We start from the raw sequence: 22,989 nt of genomic DNA, 5'->3' as shown, positions 1-22,989 counted from the left end.
CAGTAGGGTTGGGCTCAGCACCCCGACATGAGGTCGGGCACCAGAAGCCATCCGCTCTCTGGCTGAGCCCCAGCTCCCCTTTGTGGACACAGAAATTCATAGCGGGGGACCCACTGGAGTTGCAGGCTCTATCCTGATCTTGGAAAGGGGTTTGGGGTCCCGGCCCCACCTCTGCTCACCCCACAGCTCCACATGCTGCGTCCCCCGCAGCTGTAAAACGAGGGCAGCGATACCTTTCCCACCTTGCAGAGGGCTTGGGAGGCTTAATTAGTTAATGTTCGTAAAGTGCTTTGAGGATTAATTAATATTGCGACTCATTTTTTTCTGATGGTAAAACGCCACTTCCCTATCTCCGCACCGCGGCCGTTCTGCTTGACCCCATAACAAAGCCAAGGCAGACGGGGCTAAGCTCAACACCCCGGTGCTGTGCTGGGAGCAGAAGAGCAACGTGCCCAATGCTGGAGAACATTGCTTCACCCCACCCCAGCCATGCAGCATTCCCACTGCTGGGATGTGTGCTGCTGCCACCGCCCCTTGCCGCTCGGTTCCTGCTCTGCACCACATGCATCCTGCAGGCACAGAGCTGCCCCATGCGCTGCGCATTGCATCCCACTGCATCCCATGTCCCACTGCATCCCACGTCCCATTGCATCCCACGTCCCATTGCATCCCATGTCCCACTGCATCCCACATCCCACCTTGCCCCCCCCAGGACCCGCAGGGCTGTTGGCTGAGCCCCATCTGCTCAATGTATTTGGGTGTTTCCCAGCGGCGGAGAGCAACCACCGAGAGCTGCCTTTCCCTGTGAAACAAGTTGTAGCAGGCACATACACACACACACACACACACACACACACCTGCCTGCGAGCTGCTGGCAGCGCGGGGCATTTCTGCTGTCTTAATTCCCGTATGCCATTAGTCAGAGCGCTGACTGGCAAGTTTTGTTTCCTCCGAGATGATTTCTCAGCAGCGGCGGCTGCTCCGCGCTGCTCACCCGCATCCCTCCTGCTGCAGCACCGGGGTCACAACAGAGCGGGGGATGAGGATGGGAGGGGGTGTCCCCAGCCCCTAATCTGATGTCCATGCGTAGCTTGGGGTCTGTGCTCATGGGGTTTGCTGCTCTGCTGCCCTGCTCTTGCACCGTGTGTTTGCAGTTCCTTTTGGAGAGGACAAAGAGCGGCGCGCGGGGCCACGTTGAGCTGCCACCGCCCGTACCCCGCTCTGCGCCGCCGCTGCCATCCCAGCAATTAAGCTGGATGTAATGCAATGATAAAAATAACACGGCGTCCTTCTGCAGCGCGCTGCATCCCACCAGCTCAGAGGTGTTTAAAAAGCCCATTTTAACCCCAATCCCGCCGTCGGGGTGTGCGGGGTGCCATTGGTGCTGCGTCTCCTTGCGCTCCTCCAGGTGTGGGTGGCCCCAGTTTCCCCAGTTGAGAGACTGGTTTGGCGAGGGGCAGCTTTGAAGGAGTATGATTTACATGTTGGGGTTGGTCTTTTTTTGGTTTTAATTTCTCCTCTTTGCAGGGTTGTTCGCTCTCCAGGGCTTTGTTTTCCAGCTCTTCTCCATAATGCAAAGAGTAGAAATGAGTTCCGTTGACGGCGATGGAGGCACTCGCACCATGGCAGGGATTGGGAGCAGAGATGGGCTTTGGGTTCCGTGAGCGGGGCTCTCAGGCTGTGCCTCTTTGGGTACGTTTCTGAGTCCTTGTTGCAGAGGCTGGGAGCTGAACGCCGTGTTCCATCCCCGCATGGGGACAAAGTGCGGTGCCATGGGGTGGAAGGGCACAGAATGGCTTTGTGGCGGTGTTAGTTGTGCCCTATGGAGCTTGACACCATGAGCAGCCTCACCCCATTGGCACCACGGCCCCGTTGTGCCCAGAGGATGCTCTGAGTGCTGCTCAGGAAGAGTTGGGCTGGATGGTGCCGTGCCATCACCATCTCCCCATGGCACACACACAGCGCTGCAGCCCCATCCCACACATCTCCATACCGCAGAGCTCCTGGCCCCATCCCATCTCCTGCCCTACTCAGAGCACTGGAAGGGGCCGAGCAGTTTCCGGGCCGGGAGGAATGGAGGGGGGAAATGGTTTCCGTTGCTGGGGAACATATGGATCCAATTGCTCCATGTAAAACCGAATGGTGTGGGACTGCTCCTCCGGGCATCGCCGTGCTGCAGTGGGACTGCTGCATCCCCATCCCATCCCAGTGCCCGGGGCTGCCCGTGCCATGCTGGGGAGAGCCTCCACCCTCCGGTGCCTTTTGTCAGCCACAGAAAAATTGACCTTGAAGCGCGCTGGAAGAGCCCTGCAGCTAATCGTGTTAGGAGGTGTCTGACTGCAGCTCCGTGCTGCTCTACCTGAGCGGCATTAGCAAAGGGGACGCGTCGGGCTCGCGGCGCCCCGGCTCAATAATTGATGCGTTTGCTCAGCTCCCCTTCCGTGGAAGGAAACCCAAGTGGTGGGAGGACAATGGCTCCAATGTGGGTGTGGGATGGGGATGGGGGTCGGGGTTTGGGCCCTGTGTGCTGCCCAGAGACCCTTATGGGCACTGAGGAGCTGTTGGGTGAGCGCACCCAGGAGCAGCATTGCCTGCACCCCTCTGCCCTGCAGCTGCCATCCACGAGCATCATCACCTCCCGTGTCCCTCTTGATGTCCCCAATCCCTGCACTGTGGCCATTGGCTCCAGGTGCGCCCCAACCCTTCAGCCCCCTCCGCCTCTTCCCAGCCCCATTCCCTTCCTCTTCTCCTCCCCACCTTTTTTTCCCCCCTCCACCCCCAGGTTTTTCTTTTCCTTCCCCCTCTCAGAAAAACGTGCGGGGAAGGGGAGAGATTTTGACCTTCTGCCTGGAACCAATTAAAAAGGTCTTTCCGCAGAGACGAAAGTGCTCGCGCACCTTTGTATGCTGCTAACGGGTGGAAGAAAGCAGAGGCGGCCTTTGAAGGGGGGGATGGAGGTCTCTCCGCTGGGACCCCTCCAGGCTTTCAAAGCCCGCGTTACTTCTTTATTTTTAAATAGCCAAATTAAAGTGACTCCTGCTTCCTTTCCTCCCCGTGAGCGGATCGTGCCTTAAGCACGTGGCCCCGGGAGCTGTGGGGCTGTGGATGGGGATTGCAGCGGGGTTCTTGGGGTTGGGGGCTGCCCCCCTTTCATCCCCCACCCCCCAACACTCAGCACCACACTTCTATGGGTTCAGCTCCCCATTTTGGTGGTGCTGGGAGGGGGGGGATGGAGGTTCCTTGTACAGCCGTAGGGTTGGGGGACGGGCGCTGGGGATGTTGCCCTGTCACCCCCTGGGCACGCAGCCCCTTGAACTCGAGCAGCCACTCGGATGAGTGGGTTCCATCAAAGGACCCCCCCCCCCCAACTCTTATTCTCCTGACCCCCTCCCCATCTCCTTAAGACACATTGAAAGGCGCCCGGAACAAAGCACAGGAAGGATTTAAGGTGGTTTCCTTACAGACCTGAATGTGGAGCTTCTCAGTAGGGGCAGAGCGGGGGCTTTCATCCCTATGCAGGGTCGGGGCGTCCCAAAGCCCCCCCGGCTTCTTTTTTTCCTTTCTTTATTTTTTTTGGGGGGGGAGAGAATTATTTTTTATATAGTCTCAGATTTATTTTTCCACAGTATAATTCTGAAAGACAGCGGACTATGAATTATTCATTGACCCCTAACTGCCTTTGCATACAATCCTGGCCGGGGGAAGAGCGCCCGTGTCGAATGCATTTGTGCACAGAGCTGCCCCCAAAAAAGGGACTGAAATCCGTTTTTAAGGTCTGGTGGGGGACGTTGGGTGTTCTGGGGTGGGGGGAGGGCTGGAGCACGTGGGGTAGGGGCAGAAAGTTCCTTGTAGGGGAAGGAAGGGGGGATTCTCTGCCTTCCCATGGGCTGGAACAACTGCGGTGTTCCCTGGGGTGACCCCATGGGTGTCCATATGGGGGTCCCCATGGGTGTCCAGTCCATATGGGTGACCCCATGGGTGTCCAGTCCATATGGGTGACCCCATGGGTGTCCAGTCCATATGGGGGTCTCCATGGGCATCCCCTGGGCCACTTTTGGGTCTTGGCTGCCCCCCAAGGCTGAGTTGGGTTTGTGGTCATGGCGTTGCCCAATGCTTCTCTATGGGGTTGGATTCTCCCCTGTGGGTAAGGCAGGTGGGAAGTTGGCTTTTTCTCTTTGCTCCATTTCCTCTGTTCCCAAGCAATCCTTCAGCATGAATCGAAACCTGAAACGTCGCTGAGAAAGGAGAAGGGATTCCCCAAAGGGTGCACGTGCCGATGGCGCTGCGCCGGACCGCTGCCATCACTGCCATCATCCCTCTGAGCATCACTGTGCTTGGGGAGGGGGGGGGTGTCCCCATCCTTGTCCCCCATCCCAATCCCTTCTGCTCTCAGTGCCACGGTTGCCCTGTGATGGGGAGGGAAGGTCCTGGTTGGGGTGGGTGGAACTGCTTTGTGTGTGTTTGGGGGGGGGAAAGAGGGTGAGAAAGGAGGGAGGGGGGGGTGGGGGGCACCTTTGGAATGGCGTTAATCTGATTAGTGTCTGAGTGAATGGACAAAGCCAAAAGGCTTAAAAAGCAGTGAAAGGAGCAGGGTGGGGAGGGGGAGCTCGGTGCCCTGTGCAGACCCCGGCGGCTCACGGCAAATTAGGTCAAATTTGGCCGGGGAAGCACGAGGGGAAGGAGGGTAAGGGGGGGAGGGAGATCAGGGGGAGCTCTGGGCAGGGAGATCAGAGCGCTGCTGTGGCCCCTGACCCCAGTGCTGCCTCTGTTAGGACCCCCAGTGTGGGCGCTGCCCTGACCCTGCCAGGGGCCACACACCCCCTGCCCTGTGGCCTCGTGCCGGGGAGACCCCTTGCTGGTGCTCAGACAGGGGGGGCTTCCCCATAGCCCCCATCCTCAGAATGGGGGGGGGGCAGCCCTGCATCCAGCCCCACATCCAGCCCTGCCCTCTTGTTTGTCCATCAGTCCTGCTGTCTGTGGGTTGGGGGACCTCTGCAGGGCTTGGGGCACGTACTGAGTCTCACTGCAGCAATGCACTGTGACCACACCTGGTATTTTGGGGAGGGGGCTTGGAGTACCTTGGCTGAGGGGTGCTGCTGCACTCAGTGGTGACATGAGCACATTGCGGTGCTGTGCCATGCAGGGTCCTGCCCAGGGGTGCTTGGGGGGAAGGGGGGTGCAAGCTGGGATCTGGATCCTGCAGCATGGCCCCCATTGCAGCATCAACTCTGCCCCAGTCAATGGGTGCTATGCCCGGCATGGGGTCACCCCAATGGGGTTGGGGCAGCAGTGCAGTCGTGATCCATATCAGATGGAGATGCCCCCATAGCTCAGGTATAAATGGGTCCCCCCGTGCCTCATCTGGCAGCTGGGGGTGGAGGCTGTTCTCAATAGGATGGAGGGATCTGTTCTCAATAGGATGGTATTGGGATCCTGGCACGAGCCCTGTGGTACTCGGTGGTCAGTGATGGTTGTAACGCACCTCAGGCTCCGCTGGGATGGCAGATGGATCTCAGTGAGCGGGGATGGGGGTGGAAGGTGGGAGATGTGATCCCGAGGAGAGAACAGAGAGTGAACCCTGGGAGCCTTTCGGTCCCTTTGGTTGTCCAGGAGGTACCCATGGGTGGGAGAAGGGCTGGCTGTTCTCAATGGGTGCGGCTGCGGTTCCATAGGGTCCCATTGTTGCCTTGGTTTCTTTGCATGCATGGGGAGCTCCGACCCAGACCCACAGCTGCACCAACCTGTGTCCCATGCATCCCTTTTGTTGGGTTCGTGTTGGCCGGGTCTGAAATGCACTGCAAGTCAGCACAGGTGGGAACAAAGCCTGGAGCTGCCCATGGGTGGGGGAGCATCGGGCACCGCCTGGAGCTGCAGCTTCCAAGAAACAGAAAATGAGGGTTAAAAAAAAAAAAGAGAAGCAAAAAAAAAAAAGGAAAGCAAGAAAGCAAGCAAGCAGTTCCCCGATTACATCTGGTGCAGTGACAAATCTGCCAGGCAGGTGATTATCCGGCACAGACGTGCCCAGTGCGGATACCGCACGGATTAAAGGGGAAGGGGAGGAGGGGGGGGAGATGGCCCTGTTAAACCAACAGCACCCGAGGTGCGGACCTGTGTGGGAAGGTAATATGGGGAGGGGGCTGCGGACCCCCAGCCCTGCTGCAGCATGGACCCCCCCCCCTATCTATCCTGCAGCGCCCGGTCCCGGCATGCCCTCGGTGCGCTGCTGCCTTTCCAGGCACGTCCCGGCATCCCCTCGGGACGGCGCAGAAAATTAACAGCAGTTCAGATCTGAGGAACTTTATGACACGTGTATGATAGGACTGAACCAGGGCGTAATTGAATGACGGATGAGCTTCCAAGAGCCACATTTCCAGGGAGTAATGAAAAATAGAAGTGCTATTGACTAAAGGAGCTTTCGGCGGCCGCGCGGCGCGGTGCGGGATGAGCCGGCTGCCGGCAGGGGGAATGCATCAATACGGCAAGTAATAGCTCAGCTATTATAACTCTGGAAATGTCATTCAGGCCTAACCAGAGAACACTAGCTATTAACTAGCCTTAAACAGCGCGTGCGGGGCGGGCAGCCCGGCCTGGGAGCACCCGGTAATTATTTTGCCTTCCTCTGTGGCTCCGCTGTGGTTTCCTCCTCGCTCCGCCGTGGGTCGGGCAGCAGCCCCATGTGTGTGTATGTGTGTGTGTAGGGTGTGCATTTGTCACCACGGCCCCATAGGGCTGCTGCTCCCGGCCCCAAAACGTGCTGCAGCTGCTCCAGATCCTCTGCAGAGGCGGATGAGCAGTGATGTGCTGCGGGATTGCAGCCTGCCCGTCTCAGGGCACGGCGCTCCACAGACCCCTGAGGTGTAATGAAAGCCTGTGGGGAGAGTATCGAGTGAACCTAAATGGATTTTCTCCATTAACACAGCCCTATCATCCCGTTATCAGCTCCTCGGTGCAGAGCGCTCGGGGTCTGTGGTTGGAGTGGGCTGCACTTAGCGTGCTCTCCACCGGCACAGCCGCCTGCTGCTGCAGCAAGGATGCAGCTGCACCCAGCCCTGGTGTGTTGCATGCGCTGGGCATGCTCCATGCACTTTGCACACTGCATGCACCCGCTGTGCTCCATGTGCTTTGCACACTGCATGCACCCGCTGTGCTCCATGCGATTTGCACACTGCATGCACCCGCTGTGCTCCATGTGTTTTGCACACTGCATGCACCCGCTGTGCTCCATGTGCTTTGCACACTGCATGCACCCGCTGTGCTCCATGCGCTTTGCACACTTGTGCACTTTGCAGCAAGTAGGAATCCAAGTCAAGGCGCTGCTTTTTGGGTGAGCATGCTCAGAGTCAGGGCAGCAAGGTGTGGTGAATGGGTGTCCAGTGCACAACCCACCCTCCCCATATTCCCCCCCTCCCCCAGCAGTGCAGGTGCAACATACAGAGCTCAGTGGGGCGAGGGAGGGGTGGAGCCCATGGGTCTCATTCCCACACACAGCTGCAACCTGCTTTGCAAGTCAGGGTTCATCATTAGCCAGGAAATAATAATTAATTGTTGGGCAGACAGGAGGCATTGCATTGCTCCCCCCACAACCAGTCAAAGGGAGCTGACAGAGCCTGGTGTGATGAATTACAGCTCCGCAGCCCATCACCACCGTGATGGGGAGCAAAGTCCTGCACCATCCTGATGGGGTCACGGGGTTTGGATCTTGGCTGGTGACCCCCAGGGATAATGGGGTGGCACTGAGTGCAGAGGGGTGGTGCCACAGAGGTGGGGGTAGGAGAGAGGGTGACGAAACCCCATTGTGCTTGGATGGCTCCTGTGCCAAATGCTGCAGGAGGTGCTGGCTGCACGCTGCCCCCGGTGTGCCAGGAACAACCCCAGCAAACACCAGGGCTCAGTGGCACGAATGAGTTCAGCCTGGTGTGTGGCTCTTAACCCATTTGGACACCCCCAATTGGGCACCTTTGTCCGGTGGGGGTTCCCAGCTGCCTGTAGCAGATAACCCCCAGCAGCTCCCCCATCCCTCGCCCTTATCAGCACCAGCCGTGTTAATTAGGGCGCTCAGCGTGAGCAGCCTGAGCACGTATGAGCACGCGTGGCCTCGTGCATGGGCTGGCACATGGCTGCAGCAGCTGCGGGGCACAGTGGCGTGCAGGATGGGTGTGCATGGGTGCACGCAGGCTGGGGTGGTTACGCATGGGTATGTTCATGCTGAGGTGGGTGTCCATATGTGCACAGTGGATGAATGCATGCATGCTGGAGGGAGTGTTCATGGGCGTATGCACGCTGCAGTGGGTGTGCACAGGCCTGTGCATGCTGGGGCGGGTGTGCATGAGTGCACACATGCTGGCCAGGCGTGGCAGCAACCTGCAGAGCGCAGCAGCCTCCCCACCTTCCCCTCCTCTCCTCACCCCCTGCCGGAGCGCTGTGCCCCGCTCACCTTTGCTGTCAGCCACCACCGTAAACACCTTCTGCTGCAATGCCCGGCCCCGTCCTGAGCCATCTGGCTGCCGGCTCCGGCTGCGCTCTGCTCCTAGACCCCGTTCCTCTGCACCCACCCCAACCTGCCGTGCCCCCTCCCCATCCAGCCGTGCCCCGCACCCACCAGCCGTGCCCTCGAGTCTCTCCAGGAACGGCAGCAGGAGGCGAGGAGCCACGACTGACGGCGCTAACGCAATTAGCGTTACACTTTCCAGCCGCCGTCTCTCCCGACAATGAATTTCTGATCTGATTACATTTGTGCTGACCCCGCCGGCACATCCAGCTGTCTGCCGCCGGCCTGGCGGGCGCTCCCGCAGCGTGCAGGGCTATGGGTCGGCGTGCACGGAGACCCCCCCGGTGCCCCCAGCCCAGCGAGGAGGTGCCCGCATCCCCTTTGCCATCGCTGCTGCTGCACGGTGTCACCCAACCGCGATGCCGAGCAGGGGATGTGGGAGCGGTGAGGAGCACCCTGGGGTGGCAGCGGGTGCCAGGGGGCGTTGGGGGCATTTACCCACGTGTCTCCCCTCCGTGTCCCCCCTTCCCTCCCCCATCAGACCCCGCTCCCTGCGCCCTAAGCCCTACAGCGGGGCGGTGGGGGGGGGACCGAGGGCAGTGCCATGGGACCGGTGCCGCCCGGTTTTATTAGCAAGTTTAACCTCCAGCCTTCCTTACATGCCACAGTGCCCGTAACTAGTGCAGAAGCTGCTTTTATGTGCAAATGAGCCTTTTTTTTTTTTTTAATCTTTGACAGAGAATGTGCTGTGTTTACATAACAGAGGGCCCTGGTACTCTGGAGAGGGCCACTGACAGTGCTGGCAGGAGATGTTAAGAAAGATCTAACATTTCTGATCTCTGTTTAGCCAGAGGCACTGCGAGGCAGCGGGAGAGGGTGGCTGGGGGGTGCCTGGGGGAAGGCGGCTGTGCTGCTGCCCAGGGCTCCCCTCTGCTGCCCAGGCACAGGGTCAGGGCATGGGGATGTGGGCATAGGGAAGGGGATGGGGGCACAGGGATGTGGGCATGGGGTCGGGGTTGGCGGAGCAGTGAGGCTGTGTGGGATGGAGCTGCATGGGATGGGGCTGCAGGAGCCGGAGCTCTGAGCTCAGTGCTCGGGGTGACAGCCGTGAGCTGGCTCAGGAAAGGGGAAATGCTTTCCCTGCCAGCTTGGGTGACACAATGACCAATATCCTCACGCCTGCCAGGTTAAAATGCATTAATTCAGGGTAGTCCGTTAATGGCAATATTGATTAGTCTCAGTGCTGGACTAACGAGCATCCATGTTAATGCGGGGTGAGCGGTGTGAGTTGCAGCAGCTGGTGCAGGTCCAGAAGCTTGGGGATGGGGGGGGGGGGTGGATATATGTAGTACACCCCCAAATTCACTGTGAGCACTTGGGGGGGCTGAGCAGCATCTCCAGCATCAGGAAACAGAGCACTTCTCCACCAGGCCCACATCTTTCCCATTGACATCTGCTCTTTTTCTTCCAGGAAAAGTGAGTAACTTTGTGAGGCAGAGGAAAAGCTGTCTTGTCTGTGCCTGTATCAATCCATCAGTGTGTGTCTCCCCATCTCCCTGTCCATCCGTCTCCTTAACATACACTGCGCTTTGTCACGGTGGCAGAGCCCACCGTCAGGGTCCATTCCCAAACCAAAAGCCCTGGCTGCTGGTTTAGTGCTTTGCTGGGGGGGGGATTTCTAAGGGCAGAATGCCCACATCCAGCTTTTCCCACTGGCTTTTCCATTTCTTGGTGTAACTTTGGCAAAGTCCTTTTGCTGCAGGCAGGGCTGGTGCAGGCAGCGGGGCCTGAAGGTGCACAGTGGGGCCAGAGTGGGATACTTCAATGGGATTGTGGCCAGGGGGACAAAGTCCCACTCTGAGGATTTCCACCTCTTCTCCTGCTTCATTTTCCCAGCACCTTCCATCCAAATTCCTCTCTGGTTTCTTGGAGAAGTTAATTAGCATCCACACCACCGTGTTAATTGCAGAGGAGCACGAAGGCGCTGCGATGCTTTTTGCACACTCAGCTGGAGCTGAGCTCACTCCAACATCCCTCTGCTCCCCTAAAACACATCGGAGTGGGGGAGCAGCTTGGTTTTGGGGTGCCCCGATTCCCCCAGCTTAATGCTGGGTGCACAAGAGCCTATGAGAAGTTCCCTCTCCCCGGGCACTCTCATCTCACACTTGAGCCAGCTCCGTGGTTCTGCCTCCAAATTAAAATGAATGGCTGAGGGCACATCTCATAAGATAAGTGCGTCGTCTTGAGAGCAGTTGAGATGTGAGAAGGGCTGAGCACGACGTCGCAGGGTGAGAGCAAGCCATGCACCCACACTGCTGGAGGCACAGGGCATCTCTGCATCCTCTGCTGCTGCTTGTGTGCCTTGGCACGGCTTGACAGGCAGCTCCATGGGGCTCCTTGGGTGCAGATTCACTATGGGTTGCATGGAGCTGGGGGGGTTCCCTTGTGCCCATCAGCACTATATAGGAAGGTTCCACACGGCGTGGGCGCAGCGCTCCGTTACGCGCCAGCATTTAAACAGATTTTGTTTTCTTCTCTGTTATAAAAGTCTCCCCTTCGCCCGCGGGAGCGAGGATTGCTGCTCTCCTTCTAGATCTGCAAACAGGCTGAAATAATAGCTCCGGGTGTACCCATTTATCTATATGTCTATCTATTCATGCATCCCCATCTCATCCCACTCTGTCACCCAGTCCTGTAATATCTCAGCATCTCCCTAAAGCAAAAGATGACAATAAAGTGTAAATGGGGAGTGTTGGCTCTGGAGCATAATGATGGCAATTTAGATGCCAGCCATAATTTTTCCACTGTTGCCCCAGGTAACAGAGCAGTTGTCTCCTGGGGGAGCGCGGGGGAGCCCGGATGAGGTTACCTCCACTCTCCTGTGGCCAATGGTCGCATGGCACACCTCTGGCTGTCATCTGTATGGGAAAATAGGAAGGGAGAGGTCTGGAAATGAAGATGAGTGAACCTCTGGAGTGTGGGCTCGATAGGCTGGGAGGCTCTGGCTGGACACAGGGCCTTGGGGGATGGGGATGCTGCAGGGCTGTGGGGCACTGTGGGGCCATGGGGCACTGCGGGGCCATGGGGCACTGTGGGGCCATGGGGACACCCCCAGCTCACAGGACGGGGATGCCCCCCATCTGGCTGCCTTGCTGCCCATGTCACCCCCTGCCCATCCGCAGTGCTTGGGTGCAGATTTCCCTATAAGAGTAGCACAGTGAGCTTGGCAGTGATTAATTCAGCTAGGAAAGTCCATGCTGGTGGGGAGCAGCAGCTCTGTGTGCCCGTGTATGTGTGTCACCCACACCGTGCTGCCCGGCCCAGGCTGTGCCCATCTCCTGGCTGTGTTTCTGCTCACTGTGATATCCATACAGGTGAGCCTAGGCAATACCTGCAGAAAGTTACACAAAGCCTTGATCTGTGAGCAGCACAATTGGGGTGTGATGGCCTTGAAAGCGCCGCTCAGCGCTACGAGGCAGCGCCCAATGCTGTGTGGGTGGAGGCAGCAGGGTTCTCACGGTGCTTTTGGGCTGTGTTTTGCACTGCATCCCACAGCCAGGAGCGAAATCAAAGCTCTACTCTGTGCTGGATGCTGGTGATGGATTAGGGGGGTTTCTCACCCAGCGCATCTCACTGCCATCCACACCAGGGCACCACCATCCCCTGCACAGCCCCACCACACAGCTCAGCCGCGGGGCTGTCAGCCAACGTTAAGCCCCAGGTAACCTCCCGTCGGTGGGAGCCGTCACCATCATCCCAGATAACTGTAATCGAGCTGCTGAATATGTAACCAGGCTTGGAGTTTGGGAGTCAAGATAAATATTGATATTAAAGCTGTCAGGGCTGCCCAAGTGATGCCTGATGGTGGCTCCGATGGTATCTCGTCACCCATTGCCCCGTCCCACGGCCTCTCCAAAAAGCAGGGGTGGAAAAGGGGGGGGAAATATAATGGTGTCCCCACGCTGCACTCTTGCCCTCCTGTGTGCGGGGCCTCACGCTGTGCAGGTGCTGGTCCCCATCCCTGCCCGTGTCCCCATCCCTCCTCCTGCTCCCTTTGCTCCCACTTGCTCCTTCTTTATTTTTTTAATTAGCTGATTCGCTCTCCGGCGCTGAAGTGCGTTTTCAGCCACCACATTCAGGAAACCTCATTAACACAGATCAAAAGGAGCTTTTAATGATTTATAAAGGTGCAGCAGTTTGGAGAAATTAAATAATTTACGTGGTGTGTGTACGGCGGGTCCCATAAGACCACATTACAGGCACACCATGAGCTGCAGCCAGAGCTGTGCTGGAGCTGTGCCGGAGCCATGCCATGGTACCAGAGCCGTGCCTTGGTACCAGAGCCATGCTGTGGTTCTGGATCTGTTGTGATGTTGGAGCTGTTGTGATGCTCTGGAGCCGTATTGTGGTTCTGGAGCATGCAGTGATGCTGCACATCTGCATGCATCGAGGCATGTTGTGGGGCTGGCTGCTGTCTAATGATGCACGTGAGGCTGCCACTGGGCATGGGATGGGATGGGATGGGATGGGATGGGATGGGATGGAATGGGATGGGATGGGATGGGATGGGATGGGATGGGATGGGATGGGATGGGATGGGATGGGATGGGATGGGATGGGATGGGATGGGATGGGATGGGAAGGTTGTGGTTATCTCTGGTGTGGGTGATGCTTGCAGCACAGCTGCAATGGCTGCATCCTCACCATGCTGCGCCCGTGCCGCAGAGCGGTAGCCATGCGTGTTAACACTGCGTTGCATCAGGGTGTGAGAGCTGGAGGAGAGTGAAGGAAACTGTCCCGGCTGGGAGGGATCCCAGCCCTGCTCTGTTGGCTCCATGGCCATGCATCTTACCAACACATGTAAAGAAACATTGAGCACGGTCCTTGAGATGGGGCAGCTGTGGGTGGTGCTGAGGGCTGAGCTCTGCCCTCTTGGTGAGCCTGGTTGCCCCAAAAGCGGCCCCAAGAGCTGCTCCTGTTCCCCATGTGGGCTCCACGTGGGACACCCTCTTCACGCCGAGCTTAGGGATGAGCGCACGGCGCACATCTCCGCCCCGCAGCGCTGCGCTCAGCATCGCAGCTCCACGGCTCGGAAATGCGGCCGGCCAAAGAGATACATATATAAAAAAAAGAAAGAACCAGATGGGAAAACGAGCTTAAACGATCCCGGCGTGAAGTCCATTGCCGGCCACGGACATGCCAGGAACCAGCAGAGCGCCGGGATTAATAGAGAAAAGAGCCGGAGCGCTGCGGAAAGGATCACGCGTCTTCGCCTCCTCCCTCGGGGAGTTCAATTCCCCCCCCGGCCCCGCGGGCTGGGCGCTGCCTGCCGCTGCTGTTTTATCGCCTTGTGCTGTTTTTTTTCTCGCACGTTTCCCTGCGGGGGGAGCTCAGCGCGGGGTCCGCCGTTTGTCCGCCGTGGCTATTTGCATTTCCATCAGGTTGCGCTCAGCCAGACAGAGCGGGGCGAGGCTGGGGGGGGGGGTTGAGGGGAGAGCCGGTTTCTTTTGCTCTGCGAGAGGCTTATTACTCCTGATCACGCTGTGACGATTTGAATGAAGGAGATTGCTGGAGGTGAAGGTGGAAGGGAGGATTTGAAGGGCCGGGTCCGCTCGGCCGAGGGACCCCTGGAGCCGCAGCCCACCGTTCCGAGCTCTGCTCCCTCTGATGGTTACACACCTCCTAATTTCCAGCCTCAATTTATTCATGGCCAGTTTATACCCATTTGTTTATGTGCCAATGCCGTTCTTCAGCTTAAATAGCTCTTTTCCATCCATAATATCAACCTCCCCCCCTCCCAAATCCTCCTCCCCCCCCCCTTCCCCGCAAGGTATTTCAGTGAGTGCAATCATACCTCTTTTCAAGCTGTTCAGGAAAGGAAAAAGCTGAATTATTTAACCCTTGGGACACGGGCTGGTCGTGCAGGGCGTAACATCACCATGAGACCAACACCCTGCAGCGCTGTATGGGGCTGCTGAGCTTCAATGGGGCTCCTTATGGGAGGAGATGAGGATGCTTCCCAAGGGGAAAGCGAGGCAGTGAGAGCATAGGATGGGATCTGGGTGTTGATACCCCAAAGCTTTGGGTGCTTTAATGGGGTTTGCAATACAGGGGCACACGAGGGGTTGTGTTTGCTGTCCTCTGAGGGTCACCGGGATCTGAATTGAGATGAGATTTAAACAAAAAAATGAGCTTGAGCTGGAGAGCGCGTGTCCTGCCTCGGCAAATAGGTTCGGTGCGGCCGCGGTGCCGGCAGGTGGGCACCGACAGCATCTGCAGGAGCCGGGGGGTGTTGGGGGAAGGCTGGCACCACGCAGTGCTCTGGGGATGCTCGTTTCTTGGGGGGTTATAAGGAAAGCATGGAAACAAAAGCAGGGTGGAGAACAGGTCACCAGCATGGGGCTGTGCCATAGGGTGGGTCCTTGGGTTGTTCTCTGCTCTGTCCCTGTCCCTGCAACAAGGCGCTTCGTTAGAGCTGGGATTTTATTCCAGGCAATTTCACTCTGATGGGTTTCCTCTCTTATCATGCAAAAGGACCCAGTCCATGACGCCGGCCGAGTTCTCAATTAACAGCCCCCAGAGATGAGAGATGCAGCCCAAGGGACACTGCAGGCTCCCATAACCTGGGGTCATCCCCCCATAGTCACCCCATGGGGATTCCTCAGGCCTTGGAAGGGGGGGGGGGAGGCTGGAGGGTTGGGGCAGCCCCATCCCTTGGCCAGCAGAGCAGGCCGGGCTGTCAGGCAGCACTAACAGTAACGAATGCCCCTAATGAAGCACCCAATTAGCCAGGATCCCAGCCTTAATGGTAGCTGACAGAGCTGAAAGCTGCGAGTAGTCAATTGTCAAGTGCAACATCCCATCGGAGGGAGACGCCGGGGCTGCTCCATTCATCTTTGTCACGGAGAAACAGCGCTCCTGCCTTAACCCTTGGGCGCTGGGCGAGATCATGGCCCCCATAAGCCCCATGGCCCCATAGGCCCAAGGGCCCTGCTATCACCATGCACCCCATGGCCTCCATAGGCCGCTATCACCCCACAGGCCTCATGACCCCATGGGCCCCACAGGTGTCAACAGGCCCCACGACCACCACAGACCCCATAGTCCCACAGCCATCCCAAAGCCCTGCAGGCCTTATAGCTCCCATAGGCCTCATAGCTCCCATAGGCCCCATGGCCCCACATGCCCCATGGCCTCATAGGTCCCACAGGCCCCACAACCACCATAGGCCCCATGACCCCCACAGTCACACTAAGGTCCTACAGGCCCTGTGATTCCACAGGCCCCTATCACCCCACAGGCCTCTATATCCCCACAGGCCTCTATATCCCCATAGGCCTCTATATCCCTACAGGCCCCATGGCTTCACAGGCCCCTATCACCCCATAGGCCTCTATATCCCTACAGGCCCCATGTCTCCATGGGCCTCTGTCACCCCACAGGCTCCGCAGGCCCCATGGTCTCCTGGCCCCATAGACCTCATGACCATCATAGACCTCATGGCCCCCATAGCCCCATAGCCCCCAACAGACCCCACAGCCACCCCAAGGCCCTATAGGCTCCATGTCCCCAGAGGCCGCACAGGCCCCACATCCCTCACAGGGCCCCAAATCCTCAGCCCCACATACGACAGCAGATACTCCTACCCCACTCACAACTGAGGCAGCCGCCATATCTGCCTTTTTGCTGCTGCATTTCACCCTTTTTTCACCATTTCACACTGGTTTTTATTGCCTCTTTGCGTCGCACCGTAACACAGAACCACCCCCCAACCTCACCTCCCGACCCCAAAACCCCCAAATATTTTATGTTCTAGATTTTATTGTATATTTTATCCTATATTTCCAACCAGACAAATTAGCGCCGTGCCACGTTTAGACAAGCTCCAATCCCACTCCTTCTAATTAGCACGGCCTGGCAGCCCTGCTGCGGGGACGGCAGTTCCAGGCGGCAGGGTTTTAAAATGCTGTTGACATTTTGTGGTCTTGAACGACTTTAAACGATAACAAATTAGCAGACGGAGCCGTGCTGCCCGTGGCCCCGCATCCCTCGGTGCGACGGGGATGGTGTTGTAAAGGAAGGGAAGGGGGGGGGGGGGGGGGGGGGTTTGGTGTGTGCATAAAGATTTGCTGGAAGGAAAAGCCAGGGTGAACCCAAGACAAAGGCAATGGCAGCTGAGGGACTGGTGCTGGTTGTTGTGTCCTTGGCACATGGAGATGGGGATGTGATTTGCTTGTCCCAACCCCATCCCTGCACGCCATTAGGGATGAGCTCCATCTGGGAGCGCTGTCTGTCCCTGTGTGCCGGCACTGCTCCCGCGTCCCACTGTGACCCCCAACCTGCACCCTAAAACCTCCTTCCCTTTACACTTTGTGCCTTCCAACCCTTGCATTGGGTTGCACTGGGTTGCATTGGGTTGCATTGGGTTGCACTAGGTTGCATTGGGTTGCATTGGGTTGCACTAGGTTGCACTGGGTTGCATTGGGTTGCACTAGGTTGCACTGGGTTGCATTGGGTTGCATTGGGTTGCATTGGGTTGCATTGGGTTGCATTGGGTCGTGTCTGTTGGGCACAATGGGGATGAGGACACCAGGTCACTGCTGCTGACCCCACCATCCTGCACACCCCCAACCAGACGTACATTGTAGGGATGGGATGTGGGGAGAGGGGAAGGGTCTAGGACCCACCATCAGCTGAGACCCCCATGCTGGGACTTTGCTCCCCACTGCTCCCTGTCTGCTCCATTCATCACCTTTAATTCACCACTTGGTCAGTCCAGCAAAAGCCCTCGGAGTCGGTCGATCTTTTCCTTCCCTCCCCCCTCCCAAAATAATAACAATTATTATTATTATTATTATTCCCATGATGAGTGCGAGCCCTTCTGTTACAGCCGCTTTTTTGCTCGGACTTAAATAACAATCATTAAAATAAATAATTTTTATAAATAAAAGGAAGGCAGAGGAGCTTTTGCACGTTTTGCTTTGCTTTGCTTTGCTTTCCTTCTCTCTCTCTTTTTTTTTGCTATTGTTTTGTATGTGTTTGAAATTGTTTCCCAGTAAATCGAGGCCCCTTTGTATTAATTTTACATTTTAAAATGTTACCTTGCCAGGGGCAGGGTTGGCACAACCGACTTGGAAAAGGAGAGGGAAGGAGACAGAGAGAGAAAAAGCCCTTCTCCTTAATTAGCGCGTTTCCCTGTGTGATCAGAGTGCTTATGAAGTGGGTAACGAGCTGGAGGGCACAAGGACCGGACCCCCCCCATATACACACACCCCATCACAGCATTTCTTTTGGGGTGCCGGTTTGGTCACCCTCCTAGGTTGTCATTGTCCCCATTGGAGACACATAGGGCATCCATGTGATGAGTTGCAGCCAGCCTCAGCCTAGGTGCTCAGGAGACACGGGGCAGTGCTTTGAATGGGAGGGGGGCGGCTGTAGGTAGGTGCTCATCCCAGCAGTATGGGATGGATATGGGATATGCAACTCAGTGCCCAAGAACAGCGCTGCAGGAGCCTCCAATTAATTAACAAAGAGGGAAAAAGAGAGCAGAAATGCTGTGCGGTGTCCTGGGGGATACAGGGCTGGGTTGGGGGGGGCTGCAGCTGGGGGGTCCCTGGGGTGCCAGGATCAGGGGCCAGGTGCTGCGGGGTGGGAGCTGCCACGTGCAGCCCTCTCCCGTCTCTGCTAATCCCTTAATCTCTCAGATAATCAGTGCCAAAAACGCAAATTACAATGGGATTGTGGCACGCATCGGCATTAATACCAAAAGGGTCGATGCTATCGTGGTGAATAATGATTTTGTGCTACTTTAGTAGCGAGCGTCGCGGGCTTATTAATCTTATAACAACGAGGTGCCGGGTTTAATCTTTCTGGGGTTGGTGTGAAGGGGGGAGTGGGAGTTGGGGGGGGCAGCCTAATGGTTGGGGCTCTATATGGGAGGGTGGGTTAAGGTTGGGGTTGGGGTCAGGGTTGGGGATGTGGTTATGGTGAGGGTGAGAGAAGAGGGTCGGGGTGAGGGTTGGGGTTGGAGATGCTGCTTCTAATGCTGCTTCTAATGCTGCAGGTTCCACCGCGGGGACTACACGGTGGAGGTGAGCATCAATGACTACCTGGATATCTACTGCCCACACTACGAGGAGCCGCTGCCTGCCGAGCGCATGGAGCGCTACGTCCTCTACATGGTGAACTACGAAGGCCACGCGTCCTGCGACCACAGGCAAAAGGGATTCAAACGTTGGGAGTGTAACCGGCCCGACTCACCCAGCGGACCCCTCAAGTTCTCGGAGAAGTTTCAACTCTTCACCCCTTTTTCTTTGGGCTTCGAGTTCCGCCCCGGCCACGAGTATTACTACATCTGTGAGTGTGGATAGCACTGCAATCACTGCACAGCCCCAAAGCAGAACCCACAGTCCATCCCTTGCTTTAACATCCTCCTCCAGAGCTGAACCATGGGGGGCAATCAGGAGAGGATAACAGAATGAAAAGCAATGAGAGCCCGCGACCCAGCGTGGCACAAGGAGGCGCCGCCGCCGCTCTCCTCTCCCTGCTTATCTCCATTATTATTATATATATATCATATATCCCCCCCCCCTTTTCTTTTCCTAAAGCATCTGTTTGCAGCCCACTTAATTTGTTCCTTTTATCTATATTAAATTACCATCTTGCCCCCCCCCCCCCATCCTGCAAAATGTCACTGGTGAAATAACCGCGTCCATGACTCTTTTCCTCCCCAACAGACCCCCCTCCACAAGCAGCGCCCTCACCCCGATTTATTTTATATATATATATTTATATTTAATTTTTCATTTCTTTTTATATATATATATATTTTTAATGTCGTTAGGGAGAGATTACACAGAAGTAAATGGCGAAGCTGATCATTGCTAAACCGGTTAGGATTCATGTCATGCGGAACATTAGAAATTACGCCTCTTTTGAGGCGCCGTATTTAGCAGACATGAAAGAAAAGAAATTACCTCCTCCTCGAGCTCACAAATTGGAATGCCATTAACCTCCCGGGCACGGGGATGGCGGCCGTGCTGCTGTGCTGGGTCAAGGGCACGTGGGGACCCTGGGGACAACACAGAGCCTCGACCTTCCCCCGATGCTGAAATCGCAGCACAAGGGAAGGAAGGGAAGGGAAAGGGGAGAAGCCATAGGGATGAGGCCGTGGTGGTGCTGTGTGCATAGAGATGGGGGTGGAGATGGGGGGGCAGGTGGGTGTTATCCCCCCCCACCCCAACACTGTGTGAGCCAGGTCCCGGTTCCCCCTCCTTCCTTAAGCACAGATGAAACTTTATTGTGAGCAATGCGCCCTTCTCTCCTTGAATTCATAAAAGAGAGAGAGAGAGGAAAATAAAAAGAGAGAGAGGGAAGAGAAAAAGAAAATGAAATTCCTTTAAAAAGCACATATATAACATTCACATTTTCCTGTATTGAGCGGGGACTTTTCACCGAGGTAATTATTGCAATTACTCCCTTTGTCTCTCCCTGTGAGCTCTGCCTTCTCCCCCTTCCTGCCATGCCGACCCATTGCTCTGTTCAACACCATGGACGGAGCCACCACGGCCACCTCCTGCCCACATAGAGCCCCCAGTGTCCCCCCCCCCAAACCTGTGTGCCCCCCTATGGGGCTGCTGCAGCTGAGCGTCGTGGCCACGTGTGTGTCTCTGCTTTGAGCCCCCACTTTGGCACTGCAATGTGGGGTTGTTCCGAGCTGCTGCTCTGCTCTCACATGGACGTTTCTCTCTGCTTTGTGCCCCTCTGCAGCTGCGTCTCCCCCAAACGTGGTGGACAGACCCTGCCTCAAGCTGAAGGTTTACGTTCGGCCGACGAGTAAGTGATGCATGGGGGGATATAGTGGGGGGACATGGATTACATTTGGCACACAGAGGGGTGACAGTGTGGGGCAGGAGCCACTCGGAGTGCCACATCCCTGCAGCACATCAGTCCCCATTGCTATGGGGGTGGCACACGTGGCCAAGGTCTCTGCCCTGCTGGGTTCCAGATAGAGGGGGGAAAAAAACCCACCTAATCTCTTGCACAGTGGCTACTTTTCAGAATCAAATAACTCAGCCATTTAAAAAAAAACAAATTAATAATTTTCTTCTCCTGTTAACGTGTAATTAGCAAATGGCAGCAGCTCTCCCTGGGGAAGGGCTGAGTGCCTGCGAAATGTCACCATTTAAAAGGATGTCTTTCTCTTTTTTTTTTTTTCCTCTCCCCCTTTATTTTGCATGGCTTTAAAATAAAACCCAATATAATGAAACCGGCTGTATATATATATATATATATAAAAATCATTCTGTTTTGTTCAGGACCGGGGCATGCAGGGGGGGAACCCATCGCTGCCCACATTATGCTGGTGCCTGGTGGAGATGTAAGGCTGCCTTTGCGCAGTGCTGTATGGGGAAGGTTTGCTCCCCACTCCTGGGGGGCCCGAGGGTTCCTCAGGGTCTGGTTGGTGCTGCTGGACACACATCCCTGGTGGGGACCTTGCAGGAGCAGAGAGGGGTCCAGATCCTTAATGCAGTGATCACTGTGAGCAGGCAGAGCCCAGGGAGCGCGTTTAGAGCTTGAGTCATCATTTGAGTCGGAGTGCCCAAGGCGCCGTGTTGGCACCCGGCTGTCACCACGCTGCTGGGCCGGCTCCAGGCCTGGCTGCTGTCCGAGCTGCTCGTGCTTTGGATCCCATCCACCTCGTGTAGAACTGCCTTCATGTTTGGCACACAGGGACGGGACCCCCACCTCATCCCAGCCCTGTGCAGGGATGTTGAGCTCCTGATGTGGGGTTGCAGCACGCAGCACCCATCTGGACCCCAACCCACAGTGCCGGGGGGGGCTGCACCAGCTCACACCTCCCTTCTCTTTCCTTTTTGCAGACGATTCCCTCTATGAGTCCCCAGAGCCCATCTTCACCAGCAACAACTCGTGCTGCAGCCTTGCAGTGCCTCGTGCCGTGCTGGTGGCCGCGCCGGTCTTCTGGACTCTGCTGGGCTCCTAGCGCCGCAGGATGGATGGGATGGGATGGGACAGAGCAGCCTCAGCACCACCACAGGACAGAGCTGGGGCTGCATCACTGCCAGGAGCCCCACTGCACCCTGCCCGACCGCATCCTGCCCTGCATCACAGCAGGGAATGGGGATCCCGCCGTGCGCACGGAGAGCACCCATCCCCGCAGCAGCGACCTTCCCATAGGATGCTGCTTTTTACATTTCTAGACCAAATATAGAGTCCTGTTGGGTGGGTTTTTTTTGTTTATTTTCCTTTTTCTTTGTTTTTTTTTTTGTTTTACAAGATCTTTATTTTTCTTGGCTGGTTCTGCCTTGGGTTGCCCCGTGTCAGACTGACCCACACGGGTACCCTGTGGCACATCGCCCTCGCCTGGCACGGCGAGATGGACGGACAGACGGATGCAGCACGGTGCCACCCGCACACATGGGGACAGAACCCTGGATGGACACGAGGACAGCAGGGCAGCCCCATTCTCTTTGCTCACCGTCCCTATGGGGCAGTGATGCAGTATTGCCTGGGGGTCCCACGTGGCACCGGGAGCCCCTCCGGGCGCTCGGCTGGATCCGGGGCTGGAGCGGAGCAGTGGGCACTGCCTGTGCCTCGCTGGGGCTGGATCTCCTGCACCAGAACAGAGCAGCCTTTGGGTCGATGCTCTCCACCTCCTCACTGCCTCCCAGCACAGCTCTGCCATCGATGTCATCCGGGAGGTGCAGATGGGGCCATAACACAGCCTTGCTCACGGTGCCCCCAACGGCTTTGGCTTCTTCTCCTCTTCCTTCTCTACACCCGTGTGGAAATCCTGATCTGCCATCAGCCCCAAAGGACGGGGCTGGGAGATGAACCAGAGAGGGACCCGGCCCCTCCTCGCCTTAAATCCAGGACTGCACCCCCCACCCCCAGGGGGGGCTCACGCTGAGGATGGCAGCCCCGAGCCCATCCCATGGACACCACGTTCCCCACTTGCCCCCCCCCCCCTTCTATTAGGGTCTGGGGCCCCCCCTGTACATACAGCCGTATGTGAGCGTGTGGTTTTTGGGGTTTGGTTTCTTTTCTTTGGGGGGTTGGGGATGGAGGGGGGGGGGGGGGGGTTGTTTAATGTATTGTCGAGAATGGATTTTACGGAAAGGGTTTATTTTATTTCTTTTGATTTTTTGTTGCCATTTTCTAGACTTAGGACTTGCTGAAAATCTCTCTGCAATAAGCTCATCTCCAACCATCAAAAGAGAAAACGACAAAAAAAAAAAAAAGCCCTAAAATATATATATATATAATAATAATAATAATAATAATAATACAAAACAACACTAAAAGAAGAAGCATTCCTCCCCCTGTGCCTCCCCCCCCCCAAACCCCCCTTATCTCCCTGTGTGTGTCCTGACCGGGTCGTGGTTCTGGAAGGCAAATGGGTACAAACGTGGCTCTCCTGGTACCCCTTGAGGGTCCCTCATTTGGAGCAGCCCACACCCCCCCATCCCCCCTCAAGCCTT

At 56.7% G+C, this 22,989-nt stretch overlaps 1 protein-coding gene across 1 annotated transcript in view; it reads left to right on the top strand.

The window, feature by feature from the left end:
- Positions 1–22,720, top strand: part of EFNA2 (ephrin A2) — a 30,483-nt gene extending 7,763 nt beyond the window's left edge. The window contains exons 2-4 of the mRNA XM_072357467.1: positions 18,552–18,844; positions 20,258–20,323; positions 21,370–22,720. Of these exons, the coding sequence (XP_072213568.1) occupies positions 18,552–18,844; positions 20,258–20,323; positions 21,370–21,491 (481 nt within the window). The 3' untranslated portion in view covers positions 21,492–22,720. The remainder of the gene's footprint in view (positions 1–18,551; positions 18,845–20,257; positions 20,324–21,369) is intronic.
- The last annotated feature ends 269 nt before the right edge of the window (positions 22,721–22,989 follow it).

The sequence above is a fragment of the Excalfactoria chinensis genome, chromosome 26 (assembly GCF_039878825.1).
Source record: "Excalfactoria chinensis isolate bCotChi1 chromosome 26, bCotChi1.hap2, whole genome shotgun sequence".
NCBI classification, from domain to species: domain Eukaryota; kingdom Metazoa; phylum Chordata; class Aves; order Galliformes; family Phasianidae; genus Excalfactoria; species Excalfactoria chinensis.
This window is presented reverse-complemented; position numbering and strand designations above follow the sequence as displayed.